The sequence below is a fragment of the Myotis lucifugus genome, unplaced genomic scaffold (genome assembly GCF_000147115.1).
Source record: "Myotis lucifugus unplaced genomic scaffold, Myoluc2.0 scaffold_57, whole genome shotgun sequence".
Classification (NCBI taxonomy): Eukaryota; Metazoa; Chordata; class Mammalia; order Chiroptera; family Vespertilionidae; genus Myotis; species Myotis lucifugus.
The window spans coordinates 2923768-2939495 of record NW_005871105.1 but is presented as its reverse complement, the minus strand read 5'-3'; the positions used below and the strand labels follow the sequence as shown (position 1 = coordinate 2939495).

At 40.6% G+C, this 15728-nt stretch overlaps 1 protein-coding gene across 1 annotated transcript in view; it reads left to right on the top strand.

Annotated features, from left to right (window-relative positions):
- The window catches only part of MAN1A1 (mannosidase alpha class 1A member 1), a 154283-nt gene that overhangs the window by 1404 nt on the left and 137151 nt on the right, over positions 1-15728 (top strand). Inside the window, 2 exon segments of the mRNA XM_006089251.3 lie at positions 3-54; positions 57-544. Of these exon segments, the coding sequence (XP_006089313.1) occupies positions 3-54; positions 57-544 (540 nt within the window).

The window sequence follows — 15728 nt, the reverse complement described above, 5'->3', positions numbered from 1 at the left end:
GGGGGCTCGGCGGCGGCGGCGGCAGGAAGGGGTCGGGCCCCTCCGCCTTCCGCCTGACGAGAAGTTCGTGCTGCTCCTGGTGTTCAGCGCCTTCATCACGCTCTGCTTCGGGGCGATCTTCTTCCTGCCCGACTCCTCCAAGCTGCTCAGCGGGGTCCTGTTCCACTCCAGCCCCGCCCTGCAGCCGCCCGCCGACCACAAGCCCGGGCCCGGGGCGCGCGCCGAGGACCCGGCCGAAGGGCGAGCCCGGCGCGGCGAGGAGGGCGCGCCCGGGGACCCCGCCGCCGCCCTGGAGGACAACTTGGCCAGGATCCGCGAAAACCACGAGCGGGCTCTCAGGGAAGCCAAGGAGACGCTGCAGAAGCTGCCCGAGGAGATCCAGAGAGACATCCTGCTGGAGAAGGAGAAGGTGGCCCAGGACCAGCTGCGTGACAAGGCGGCGTACCGGGGGCTGCCCCCGGTGCGTTTCGTGCCGCCCATCGGGACGGTGGACCGGGAGCCGGCCGATGCCGCCATCCGAGAGAAGAGGGCAAAGATCAAAGAGGTGAGTGCTCGGTGCTAGAAATTCCTCCCTACCCGCCGTGTTGTGCAGGGAGAAACGACAAACCTTTGAAACTATTCATACTGTAATATTACAGTCTCGGGGGGGCATGGATGGAGGTTTACTACCTCCACCAGGTGTGGTGCCAAAGACTCTTTCATTTCCCCTTTTTTCAGTAGCGTAACAGATGCGGCCAGTTACCATCCGAGGTTGAATTCCGTTGCTTCTAACTTGCATGCTCCGGTGAGCGTAGGCCACACGAGGGAGGCATTAAATGCATGGGCAAGTGGTGTGCAAAACCCCTTTTTTCTTCCATTGGCTGATACTGTTAATTGTCTCTGAGAACGGCGGCATTGAAGGTCCCAAACAGCCCCCAGGAAGACTTGGACGTGGCTTTGAAATGAAGCCAATGTAAACACTAAGCATCAATCACACATGATAAAAAGATTCTAACAGCCAGCCAGCACACCCCAGCGTTCAGGCATGTGGCCCCAGCCTGCCAGGTGGCATCCTGCTGTGTGTGTGTGTGTGTGTGTGTGTGTGTGTGTGTGTGTGTACTTTCAGACTATCAAAGTGAAACTTGAGAACTTGCTACCAATGGGGGGGAGAGGGGGAAGGGCACACTGTGTTTAACTTTTTAAAAAATGAAAAATTGAAAAAGCCAAACCTACTGGCTGTTGCCTTTCTGGTGTAGTCAGAAAAAGAAGTATTTCATGTGATGCAACAGGTTTGCCTCTACGGGAGCACAATGATGACAGACTTAATCTAGGACAAACATGGACTTCGATAAGTCTTTCATAATTTCTTTCTCGTTATTTTCATTTACAACCTGTAACATGTGGTTAGTTCACGACTGGCTTAAAGCTGAAGGGGACCTTAAAATACTGTTAGACGGTCATTTTAGAGATGAAAGAGCCTGTTTGTTACTGATGGAGTCAGGACTTAAAACCTGGACTTCCTCCCTGTCACCTGTGTCACCGGTCGCCAGGCATGTGGACATGCCTCTGTCCACAGCTAGTCTCCGGTGTGAAATTATACCAGCCAGGATTTGTACGCGGTCCAAGAGATGTTGGAACCCTATTAAAAAACATTTCATCTCACCTCTTGATTCAGATTGCTGAAATACATTACGAAGGGAAGTCATGTTTTTGTCATTTTAAAGAATTTCAGAGTCTCTGAATATACATTTGGCGTTTTGACATTGGGTAGGTAATCAGGAGCGAAAGCTCCCTGGCCCTCCCATTTTCAGACAGGAAAGAGAATTCTGAGGAGGTGAATTGGTATTCAGCTTGAGTGGCTACAGAATGGAATACGCTCGATTGTCATAGGATTTGTGACTTTACTATGAGACCAGATGAATTTGGCTAAGCTGTGCTGGAGCAAGTTAAAGTGGATTTGAGTCCCTTTTAGTCTCCCTGAGTAGCATGCCTTCATCCCCCCTGTGCAGACAGCTTCTTTCCACAGCCCTTCAGCTTTTCTGCTTGGAGACCCTTCCTCAGGTGGAGAAGCCCCCTAGACTTGCAGGAATGGATTTTCACTCCCTCCCCCTGACAGCTTTGGTCCAGCAGTTTGCCTTCCCCAGGAACATCTATCAGGGCTCCAGAACGAGGAAGGCGGAAAAAGCTCTACTTCTCACCAGCCATCTCCCTCCCCTCTTCATCCCCAGCCTCCTTAAAAATACCCCACCAAAACCCATAGGTAAATTCACCCTAAATCTGTATCTGCTTATATTTTCCTTAAGTTTGAAGCATTGTAATTGACATGTCTCGTGCTTCTAATTTCCTGTGAGCTGCCGGTTAGTGGAGTTCATTGTTGTCCAAGGAAATTATTTTAAATATTAAAGATGTATGGATGTTAAAAAGCTATTGGTACTGACCAATAGTGATTCAAAGTGCATTTAGAGCAGAAGCAGTGGGACAGTAGCAGTCATATTAGCAGCATGCATATCTGGCCCTATTAGGTTCATGCTATCTGGGTCTCTAAATCAAAAGGTCTTAATCAACCATGGAAAGGGAATTTAGGTTGCCTTCCATGTCCGTATGTTAGCACCTAGATGTTTTGAAATTGCCCAGTCTTGCATAAAGTGGTGGAACTAAATGTGTTCTTTATATTCCATGTTGTGAGAATCCAAAAAAAAAAAAAAAGCCAGCATAATTAGCTTCAGTATTTAGTCAAAGTCTAAAGGGAAGAAATGGATTATGGTTTTTCATCAGATTAGTTCAGGCAGATGTGTTCCTTTGTAAATAAAAATAACAAAGTAACTCATGTTAGTCTAAAACTGGGCTGTAAATGTGCAGCTTCAGAGAGAAAAGAGTGGTTGCCCATTGTGCAGAGGGCACTGGACTTTTAACTTTACACATTTAGATTCCGTTCCAGGTACCGCTGTGGACTCCTTGCCTTGAACCAATGGATCTTTGCCTTGGTTTTGATCTTGATCGTTCCTATATTTTATTGTTCTCTTTACATACTTAGGTTCTCTATTGCACCTAAATGTACTAATAGTTTTATAGTAAAATTAAAAGATATAGGCAAGTCTAATATTTTAGTCTAATATTGGAGAGTGTAGACTCTAATTTCTGAGCCAAACTTTTATTTGGTTTAAAGACAGCCAATACTATTTTTGTATTGCCAACACAGTTGTGTTACTGGTACTGTGGTAAATTTTTAACAAATTTGTGCCCAGAGAAGACAGTCTGTAATTTCAAATAGGATATTGCCTAGTGCACTCCACAAAAAGGCATTATCTGCTTTCCAGTACTTATGTGATGGATGTTCAATCTTGGTGTAAAACTTAAAATTGAAATTGACACACACACACACACACACACACACACACACACATACACACACACATACACACAAACACCCACACCCACACACACACACCCATGGTAAGTTTGTAAATAAATTAACTCTGGAATTTCCCTGAAGTTTATAAGACATATATAGTATATATTTTCATGAGTTTGATCTTTTAAAAATTGTACTCAAGTTGCCCTTAGCTTTAAAAGCAGTATTAGAATAATGAAGCACAGAAGTTAGAAAAATTGTCAATTTCTCAAAAAATTAGGATGATTTTTTTTGGGGTAGTCCCCACCAACCCAAATGGGGTGGGGGTTGGGGCTGATTTGCCAGTTGGGGGGGTCTATCAGGTAAGGCATCAGGTCCTATCAACAGTGGGTGGGGTTACTATTGGCTTCTAAACAGGCTTTAGTTTTTTTTATTACAGACCTGTTTATGTAATTATAAGTTTAAAAATATTTTTATTTTGATGGCTGATAGCTAAAATACATTTTTATACCTTACATTAGCTTTAGATTGTTATTGAGTCTATAATTTATGTTAACTATTAACAGTTAACCCTTTTATTAAAGATCAGACATAGGAATAATCTACTTTGGCAGATTAAAACAAAACTTTTATTTTGAAACTTAACTTTCCAATTTACTTGTATGGGTAGTTCTGGTGTGGAGAATGATTTTTGCAAAATAATAAAAGCCACACTTTGAAGACCTGACTCTGAAGGAGCTTATTAAATACCCTTGTGTTGTTATGTTGCCTGCTTTGCTTTCCCTGCTCTGAAACACACACATTGAATATGGGCAAATGCAAATTTCCCCACTGATAGGACCATTCCCAGAACAGGTACCTCATGGAGTGTTGCGGGAAGGCTCTCTCTAACAGGTAGATGAATAAATTTGGATTTCAACAGTGTAAGCACCGGAGTAGACACTGACTATTGAACATTAGTATAGGAAAGCAAGAAAAGATTGTTAATGGATAATCAACTATGTTCAGCGTAATTTTTCTGTAAACTATTGGTAATCTGTCTGAGAGGAGTATTCTGTCTTCCTCTTATCAGGTAACTTAAGATTCATATAAAGGAGCTGTAGTTAGGACTTAGAATCTAGCTAAGGGTGTGAAAAGAGGTAAATGCATTTTTGAGTTACTGCATCTGCATTTCTTATGTGAGCTACTAAACGAAACCATCTGGAGAAATGTACCCTAGTATTTCACATGTGTAAAGAATGCCTTTGTATGAGATCTGAATTTGTGGGAATTCAGTGGAGAATCTACATATATTTGTATTAAACTATTTCATAATTTATGGGAGTACAAATTCTTTCTTCGAGTGAGTTTAAAAGATGTGCCTCACAGTCAGAGGGAGGGAATACCCACAGGTCTGTGTGAGTGCTGAGGACCAAGTTCACATGCATACCTCAGAGGTGTCACTGCTTAGGTTCCAGAGCACTCACTGCAGTAAAATGAGATTCGCAACAAAGTGAGTTGTAATCTTTTTGCTGGTGGAGGGTCTTGCTTTGAGTTTGTGAAAAAAAAACAACATCTGTGAAGTGTAATAAAGCAAAAGGCAATAAAATGAGGTATGCCTGTACATGGGCAGATCAAAACTGCCCTGGAGCCTGCTTCTACCCCATAGGCCAGTAGAGAACCTGTGGCCTTTTAAGTTCTTTATAACCTATACAACCATAGAAACGTATGTGTTTGTCAAAAATGAGTTTTGATTGGTCAAAATAGAAGCAGCCATTCTGTGAGCTCCAGAGATACTATGAAATGCCTTTCTCATGAGTAGACAAAAATGATAAAGAAGAAACCAGCGTTTGATAGCTTAAGGAAGAAATTCTTTCTTTGGGGAGACTTAAGTCTTGTTGACTTTTCTTAGCCTAGTGCCTTGCTTAGTATTAAGTAATTGAACTACCTCTAACCGCCCCCCACCCCAACCCTTCATTCCTAAATCTGTTTAAAGGTCCTTTACACAAACTCTGCAAATAAATTTTTCTGTTACCAACAATATGCCCTAAAAATTATAACTCTGATTTTTAAAAGTAAACATATGCTCTAAATCATGAAGTATTGTATCTGGATGAGACCTTAGAGATAGCTCAGCTATTCATTTTACAGTAGAGGCCACTGATACACCAAGATTGTTCTGGAAGTCATGTTGCCAGTTGGTGTAGAATTGAGTTGAGAATGGAAGCCCCAACCTTGTTGAGTGTTGCTCACTATCCTATCATGGATCACATCCTAAATAAAATGCCAAATAAGTGTTCATTATTTGCTGACCCTAATGCAGAGTACAAAGCACATACTAGTACAATGTAATTCTTCAGAATTATCAAATTGACCTCATATTCTTGTTATGTTACCTACAGTAATTTTTTTTTTCTAAATCTTACGACTGGCATGATTTAGAAGATTTCATCTTTCTAAAGCTGCCCAGGGAAAGTTTGATAGGCATTTTTCCTATTTATAAATGTCTCTGCAGGAAGCATAGCATATCTAATCATCCAATTGGGCATTCTTTCCAAGGAGAGGTGAGGGAGAAAAATGGGAGGGAGAAAAGCAGATAGGAGAGATAGCCTAGAGAAGTAGGCTGTGACAGCATGGGGGCTCTTTTAAACTATAAATGTATATCCTCTTTTGTTTTTAAATTATTTTTTAATTATAGTGGACATACAATATTGTATTAGTTTCAGGTGTGCAGCACAGTGATTAGACATTTATAAACCTAACAAAGTGGTCACCATGATAAGTCTAGCACCCATCTGTCACCATACATAGTTATTACAATATTATTGACTGTATTCTCTATGTGGTTCCTCACATCCCCGTGACTTGTTCTGTAACTTGTAGTTTGTATTTCCCAACTGTCCTCACCTTTTTCTCCCATCTCCTCACCTCTACTCCCGTCCGGCAACATCTCTGGTTGTTCTCTCTCTGTGAGTTGTTTCTGTTTTGTTTGTTCCTTTGTTTTTTATCTTCTACAGATAAGTGAACTCATTCAGTATTTGTCCTCCTCTGACTTATTTCACTTAACATAATAACCTCTAGGCCCATCCATGTTGTCACAGATGGAAAGATTTTGTTCTTTTTTTTTTTTTTATAACTGAGTAACATTCCAGTGTGTGTGTACCACATCTTGGTACGTATTCTTTTGACATTGCACTATGTGTAACAGAAGAACTGATAGCTAACCTGAAGGACTACATTTTTAAGAAAGTAGTCAGACATTCAAAATTACACCAATCTATAGATCCTTCATTCCAGGAGCACACAGCTCTCTTCACCCAAGTAGGTCCTGAGATTCTCCGATGCCCTTACCTTTCCCTGCTCCCTCCACTTATAGCAACATGGTGGTAAGCAGGGCTGGTTCTGAAGTCAGATGCATGCCCTGGGTCTGAATTGGGCCTCTTTCATTTACAAGGTTTGTGACCTTAAATAAGTTGTTTTTTTTTTAAATCTTTCAGAGCTTCATTTTCTCATTTGTAAAGGGGGATAATAAAAGCACCCATTTTTGTTGGATCAGAAGGCTTAAATGTGACCCTCCACACAAAACACTTAGAATCTGGTATCAGGCATGTAGTGAGTACATAATAAATGCTACTTCCTATTATTACTGTTTTAGTTATTGCCTAAAGCTGTTAGGCCAAGATTATGTTGTTTCATATATACTGTTTGATAAATCAGGGATGTGGGTAATTAAGTTTCAGAAAGTTATCAAAAACAACTTCAATTAAGTTTGATGCTTAAAGGGATCACAATGATCTTTCCAGACAGCTCTCCTTTTATTGTGGTGCTGTCAACTGATTTTCTCAGATTTCTGCCACATTTCAAAAGGCTTAGGTATCTTTAAAAGTATATACTTCTTCAGCTTGTGTACTTCAAAATATGTGGTAAAGAATTAATTTGTCTCTTCCTCACAGTCTAATGTGCTTGTTACTGAAGTACCATCTTCTGAGAGTAATCACAGTTCCTGAGTTATCTCCTTAGGCATGGAAATGGTTCCCCAAAATAGAGAAAGAGGTTGAGTCAAGTGCATTCTCACCTGTTTTGTCTTTGGAGGAATGTTTTTAAGAAGAGAGAAGAAAATTATTTTAGACTTGGCGAACATTTATATAATTATGATCAATTCTATAATCAGAGCTCAGTCTGTCACTTGATAGTCAAAATTCATATACAGCAGTTGTCCTTTATAACTCAATGATTTGGGGCCTTTTTTGAGAGTTTTGAGTTTAGCTTGACTAGGGTTTCAGGCCCAGGAGGGCCTCAGAGAGCCTGAAGCCCAGTACTCATTTTATAGATGAGAAACAGTGCACTCCATCGGGATAGAGATGGGAACTGCCTCTTAGTGCCCAGGCCTCGCTAAGCCTGTGCTATCTCAACTCTAATGGCTTGACTCCACCTCCTGCTCTGGCCCGAGTGGCAGGCCAGCACCAGAGCTCTCTGAGACCATCCATCCAAGGGGAGATGAGACATCTTTGCTGGGGAAGGTATATCCTGAGAAAGCAATACTGGCTAATTCCTTCGCTCTGAATGCAGCAGCTCTGCCCCTCCCCCACTGAGTCCTGATAAAGACTTCTGAGATCAGTAGGTGCTTGAAAGGAAACCTAATGAGATTAAGGTTTAAGAGCATTTAAGGGGCGAAGCCCTCTTTTGTGTCTGGGATACTCTGGCAGTTGCTTTAGGTACTTTAGAACGCAGCAGGCCCGCAGATAATTCAGAACAGAGGTAATAAAATTAAAAGGCGCAGGTAGGTATCCTTCCTAGTGGCTTGACATTTGTAACTAAACTGCCTCCCTCACTTCCTTTTTTCTGTCAGTCCACTGGCTCTTAAGCTTAGCAAAGGCACAGTCCCTGGTTTTCTGCACTACTTTTTGATCACTCTTATCTACAGCCTTTCATCCAGTGACACTCAGGCCCCATTATATGGACTTTCAGGGGCAGTTTTCCACATATTGATATGTGGGTCTCCATTGTATCCTCCAGTTCTCAGAGTGAGAGGAGACCTACCAGTGAGGGGCTGGAAACCTGATGAAGGACACCAAGTTCTGCAAGGAGTTGAAGAGCAGCACTGAAACAGTCTCTGTTGTGACACTGGTGGGGATGCCCGTTTGCCTAGGCCAGTAGTTCATAGGAAAGGGTGTGGCAATAATTGATGTACCCAGGCTGCGAATGACGTCCAGAGACTTGAGCTGTTGCTGAAATCTCCGTATCTGCCAAATCCTTCTTCACTGATGGCCTTTTCAAAGTCCTGTGAAGAACACTTGATTCCTCTAAGGGACTAGAGAGAGTCAGAACATAGAAGGCCAGGGCTCCTGGCCCACTCTGCCGGTGGCCGTGCCCAGCTTTCCTGAGCTGATGCTTGGGGCATGACTTCTGACCCTAGTTCCTCTTTAATAAGAGTATGTGCTGGAACTACTAAAAGGGCGTGCGTTTCCTCACTGTGTCTGTCTGTCAGGGCATCAGGCAGAAGGACAGACCCGAGGGATGAGTAAGGCAGCGCAGGGGTGTGTGCCCAGTCTCAGAATCTCATTCCCAGAAATGTCACCACCAGGGCCTCCCTTTCGTTGATGTATTGCTTCTTAAAGGCTGCTGTGAGAAGTATATCACTAAAGCGGCCCAGCAAAAATGGTTATACTCTGAGATTTGTGTTAGCAAGAGTGAGAATATGCCTGTAGAAGAAGTAAGCATCTTTCATTGTGTTATTTCATTATAAACGAATGCTTGCTTAGGAAAGAACCTTTTAAAGGTACACAAGAGTAGGAAAAAGAAAAATAAATCCTTCAGTCTGTCACTCAGTCACAAGTAGTGTCAACAGTACACCTACCCCAACATATAGGTTATTTCTTTCTACAGTTGCAGCCACACTACACGCACACACACTATATATATATGTTATTTTCATTTTCTTTCAATGTGTCATTGTACGGTAGTATAATATATGAAAAAAGATCCTAGTTTTTTTTAACCATTCCCTTGGTCCTGAACAATTAGATTATTTACAGTTTTCTTGTTTTTATAAAAATTGCTGAGATAAACACCTTTGTCCATTAAGTTTTCGCCTCATTTTTCATTGCCAGCACATCCGTAAGTAGCACTTCCCTTTAAATTCCTAAAAGGGGAAATGAAATGGGTCAAAGGATCATTGTATATTTTGAGGAATTACTTTCCATAAACAATTTATACTTCCTCCTATAATATAATGAATGTAGTCTATTGAATATTACTTTCATAGGTGATAGAACAATATCTTGTATATTTAATTTGCCTTTGAGCAACATTTTCTCTTGTGTTGGTTGACTAACCACATTTCCTCATTGTGAATTGTAAACTACAAGGAAGTTTTTAAAGGAGCAGGATTGGGAAGAAGCAGAGCTTGGAGGCTTATTGGGTGGAATATCAGAGAAGGTGGCTCTAACCTGGCTTAAGGGACATGGACTCTCAAAGGAGGCAAAGTCCTGAAAAGCAATAGAGAGCATTTTATTTTCAAAAACTTAGAAGCCCGGCCAGTGTTACTCAGTGGTTGAGCGTCAACCTATGAGCCAGGAGGTCATGGTTCGATTCCCAGTCAGGGCACATGCCTGGTTGCAGGTTCCATCCCTAGTGTGGGGCATGCAGGAGGCAGCTGAACAATGATTCTCTCTCATTATTGATGTTTCTATCTCTCTCTCTCCCTTCCTCTCTGAAAGCAATACAAATTAATTTAAAAAAACTTACAGAAAATTTTGCTCTTGTCTGGGTTGGGACCTAAGATAAAAAATAGTCTTTATTGATAGGAGCACAGCCTCCTATTTATTCGGATACACTCAAGATCCTCAATGGCTTCCTGAAACTGAATAGTACCAAACTCTATATATACTATGTTTTTTCCTAGACATACATACCTTTTAACTTGAAGCACTGTATGGTTCTCTTTGGCTATTCGAATTGCCAGCATCACTACTTTTGTGCTTTGGGGCCATTATTAAATAATATAAGGGTTTCTTGAACACAAGCACTGCAATACAGCAACCGTTGATCTAAGAACCCAGAGGACTCCTAAGTGACTAACAGTGGGTCCGGGGGTATATACAGCCTAGATACTCCGGACAAATGGCCGATTCACACCAGGGTTGGTGCAGGTTAGGCATTTTATTATTTTTTCACACTACTCAGAATGGCACACAATTTAAAACTTATGAATTATTTCAGGAATTTTCCATTTAATATTTTTGAACGGCAGTTGGCCTTGGGTAACTGAAACCACAGATAACGGAGGACTGCTGAAAACATCTATGTCAGCTAAGCTCCCACTGGCTTATCTTCACTTTTAAGTAATAGTTGGGGTTTTGCATCAGATATTTAAGGAAGGTATGGCATCTCTGGAGATCTGCGAAGGGGGGGGGGCAGGATCTTTCTCTTTTTAGAATTCATCAGAATGATTTTCTTTTCTTTTAAGATTATAGTTGAAGATCAAAAGTAGTCCAAATAGAATTTCAGAAGTGACTTATTGATACCAGAAAATTGGCAAGTCTTACAAAGTTAAATTCTTAAAGAGAAAATTAACCAAAAGGAAATCATTCATAAGAATTCATTGCAGTAACTATACATCTTTATGTGTGAAGGGGCAGGCCAATCTTTTGTATGTTAGAAGCCTTCAGTTTTTCAAATAGGGTAAATGTACTTTTCTTCTAAGGTATTTGTTTGAGAATAAAAGACAAGCATGACTTGTTTATGAAGTTTGGGCTTGTTATTTTTTATTTTACTTTTTGCTAATTCCTCTTAATAACGTGGTTTTAGACCTGCTTTTTTAAGATGGCAAAGAGGTACATATTTCAAAATGCACTTGTAGCCTGACCTTGGTTAGTTCATAAAAGTCTGCCTAGTGCCAGAACTGTTTAAATTTGGCTTTGAGACGACATTAACATGGTGAATAAGAGTTGACATACTACATTATTTTTATAAATTGTGGTTTGAGATAAATTCTAGAAGAATACAAAGGCAACAAAATCTCAGACATATGTTACTTTTGTAGTCAAAGTGGCATATCAAATGGCAAGTACAGGTTTTCAACTCATAGTTAGAAATGCCTCAAACGGTTCATATTGTGTATTCAGTTTTTAGCCCGAGTCAGCAATTTTATATGGCATTCTTAATAAGTTTAAAAGGAATTTTATGTAGTTCAAAAGCGTGTTTTATAATTGGCATGTGTTAATATGTTGTGCACATTCACTCCTATTAAGCATTTTGGTTAGTCTTCATTACTTAACCCTCCTAGGGGTTACTTAGCTTAGAGTGTGTGATGAAGAATTCAGTAGCTTAAGAAAAAAAAAGTGGGGGTTGGTCAATATGAGGAGCATAAAAAATGAAGATGATTCATTAACTGCTATTGAAAGCTGCTTTAGCAGTTAGGTGAATAAAAAGTATGATTAATTAAGTGTTCTATCAGTAATAAGATAGAATGGTAGCATAGCGTGGAAGTGCTTCTGGGTTTTTCTGCCTCCAAGAGTACAGAATCTCCGTGAGGTTGGCTCTTCCTAGCTGTGAATCTGCCCCAGAGCCACCATGCTGAGCAGGAGAAAGAGTTTTCTCCTTATTTATCCACCAGTCAGCTAGCCCTGGGCCTTGCCCATTATGTGACCCAGTAAATATTTGTTGAATGAGTGTGTGTTTTAAAGCAAACATATGCAGAGGTTAAGTGTGACAGTTCCCACGTTTATATAATCACATAATGTGGAAGTAGAATCCAACCATCTTTAGAGGCCCTTCCACCATCCTCATGGCCTACAAGCCATTGTCTTCTGAGGGGACACTTGACTTTTGTTTTGTTTTGTTTTTTTCATTTTAAAATGTATTTTTTATTGTTGATAGTATTACAAATATCTCCCTTTTTTCCCCCTTTTCCCCATCCTCCCAGCCCCTACCCAACCCTCAGGTTTTCACTACCTTATTGCCCGTGTCCATGGGCTATGTGTATAAGTATATAAGTTCTTTGGTGTATGACACTTGACTTTTGATAACAGTCAAAAGTGATTCAGAACTGCATCTAGTGAGTGAATAAAGAATATATCCATGGAGGAAACACCTTTTCCAGTTTTAAAGTTGCTTTCAGAATAATTTATAAAATGAAAAACTGTATTCATTTTCTTACATGGCTTGTAAACTGGCTGTGAAGGTGGCTCATAAAATACCCTTTGAGCAGCTGTAATACAGCTGAAATAAATATAGATACTGGTGAGATTCCTCCGAAGGCCCACACCTCCTTGAACGTAAAAGTTCCGTTTCATTTCGGAGTTCGCCTGCTTTACTTTTATACCCAGCGTTTTGTTTTTCAGGTCCAGTAGTCCACCCTTAGCCATGGTTTTGCTTTCTGCGGTTTCAGTTACCTCTGGCCAACCATGGTCTGAAAATATCCAATGGACATTTTCAGAAATAAACAATTCAGACGTTTTAAATCGTGCGTTCTTCTGAGTAGCGAGATGAAATCTCTGCTGTCCTGTGGGGGGTGTGAATCTTCCCTTTGTCCAGCGTCTCCCTGCTGTACGTGCTCCCTGCCGCTTAGTCAGGTAACCACCCTGGTTATCAGATCGGCTTTTCCCGTGTGCCGGTGCCTGTGTGCAAGCAACCCTCACCATCAGAAGGTCAATGAAAGCCTAAGGCGATGTCACAATCTCCATGCCATTCACCTGTCACGTAGGTATGGTGTCCTCTCACATCATCACAAGAAGGGTGAGTACAGTGCAATAGGGTATTTTGAGAGACCACATTCACTTAACTTTTGTTGCAGTATATTGTTATATTTTATTATTAGTTTTTGGTAATCTTACTGTGGCTGATTTATAAATTCAACTTTATTACAGTTATGTATGTGTAGGAAAACACATAGTATATATAGGGTTTGGTATTATCTGTGGTTTCAGGCATCCACTGAGGATCTTAGAATGGATCCCTGAGTGGATAAGAGAGCGCTGTTGATTTTAATTTAGGTAAAGTTCTCATTTATTTCTGTCCATTATTATCTAGAAATTGGACTACATTAATAAGAACCGTTTTTATTTTTGTTTTACATTTTAATATTATATATGATACACCTAATTAAAGGTGTGGGTTTTTTTCCTATCCTAGTGAAAAAATTTTGAGGGACAATGGTGTTTTCATAAGTAATGCTACACTGAAATGAAAAGTCATAGGTTAGGTGTTATTTTCCACAAGAGAAATTAGAATTTAATAAAAATGTTCTCTATAAGAAGGTATATTTGGAGAAAGAACTTTGTTTCCTAATTTAATATTGTTATCTCCTGAAAAGTGCTATCTCAAATAAATATTTGCATGGTACAAACTATGAATTTTATGAATTTTCAAATGGTCCCTTTTCAAATGCATTCTGTAGATCACTATTTGATGAACCTTCTTAAAATAACACTTCGCTCCTGTTGCCCAGCTCAGAGGTTTTAGTGGTCCTTCATTTCCTATGGAGTTAGCTACTCAAAGATTCACCTGGAGGGCATGTTTGCTGACAGATTGCTGGGCTCTGCCCTAAACATTCTGATTCAGTAGGTCTGGGTGGGTCACATTTTTAACATGCTCTTGGGTGATGCTGACACTGCTGGACCGGTGACTAACGTTTGAAAAGCGTTGCTCTGGAATGAAGTTCTAGCTGCTTAGGCTGACATTCCTAATCTACAGATCTGCCTTGGTTTGCTCCTTGAGTCCTATCTCTCTCTCTGTTTTAAAAATATTTTTTTATTGATTTCAGAGAAGAAGGGAGAAGGAGAGAGAGATAGAAACATCAATGATGAGAGAGAATCATTGATTGGCTGCCTCCTGCATGCCCTACACTGAGGATTGAGCCTGAAACCCCGGCATGTGCCCTGACCGGGAATCAGACTGTGACCTGTTGGTTCACAGGTCTATGTTCAACCTCTGAGCCACGCCAGCCCGGTGAGTCGTGTCTCTTACGTTAGAAGGGACTCTGCCTCAACTAACTCGAATAGTCACTGTCTCCAAAGCACACCGACTTTACAGCTTTGCCTTGCTTACTTTATTTCTCTCAAATGGAGTGTCTTCTCACTTGCTCAGAATCCATGTCCTTCATGAAGTTTTCTCTCACATTCCCAACCTTTACTGATCTCTCCCTTCTGCAAATTCCCCTGGCATTTATTATTTGTATTTGGCCTGTGTGTGGCTAATTTTATATATTATCTTCCAAGCAGACCCCCTAAGTGTGGAGACACCTTTTCCTTGAAAATATCTCATCGGTTCATGGCCCAGAATGTAAAGTGGAAGGCAATTTGTCTTAAATATAACCAAAATGAGACGCAGTTTAAGCGTGTCACCAAAATTGTAGGCAGATTAGAATTGTGGCGGCGGGGGAAACCCTTCTGGGACTCCCTTTCCACATCTGGGAAATGGAGCTAATAATTCCTTTGCAGAGTTGTTGTAAGAATTAAAGTAGAAGATATATGTGACTCTCAGCACAATGCCTGGCATGTAGCATAAATAAAAACAGTATTTATTTCTTAGCAACTAGGGAGGGGTTGATTGAAATGATAGCTTGAACTTTTCTTAAGAAAAGCGGTTGTTCATAAGTAAATGGATTCAAGAAGTCATTTCCAAGAAAGGAAAGGAAGTGTTGGCTGGAGTATTACCGTGTTAACCAACAGTTTGTATTGCTGCTGCCACCTTCCTTTGTTGTTGTTGCCCAAATCCCTGCTTCCTGTGGCAGGAAAGTAAGCATTCTTTTGCCTTGTTTCAGTTGTTATCTCATAGAAGTGATGCTCATCCTTAGGAAAACCAGTGTCCAGTTACATCTGGCTTCCTGGCCTGCTATCACTCAAATACTCAGATTCTTTGATTGATTGATTGATTGATTGATTGATTTGGCATGACGGGGATTGGGGGCTGCAGGGGGAGAAGGGGGAGAACAGAGAAGAATGAAATCTGGAAAAATACCTTAGGGGCAAAGAAATCTTTGTGAGTGCAAAAGCTGAAATGTTTCATTCAGAGATAGCTACGGGTGTAAATATAGCTCAATAATTAGGCATATGGTGCTTTCATTTAGGAAGTGTCTACACCCTTTGTGATAAGATCCGTTGAATATTAGAGCTGCAGCTTTAACCACGCTGGGAGCAGAGATTCCTAATGCATTTAAAACAAGAATCGAAGAGTGAAATGGAAAACAGAGTTAATAATTTGTCCGTGGTTGGTTTTAATCTGCTCTTTATTAACTGTAGTTTATGCCTGGAGGATTAGATTTGGAAACAGAACACCAACGAATGTTCTTAAAGGTTTCCTTCTTTTTATCGCAACATTATATTCTTAAAGACTTTCTGAAGAACATTTTGACTGAATTTAGTCTTAACGTAAGAGATGACACGTTGTTATGATTCAGTCTAAAATATTAGAAAGC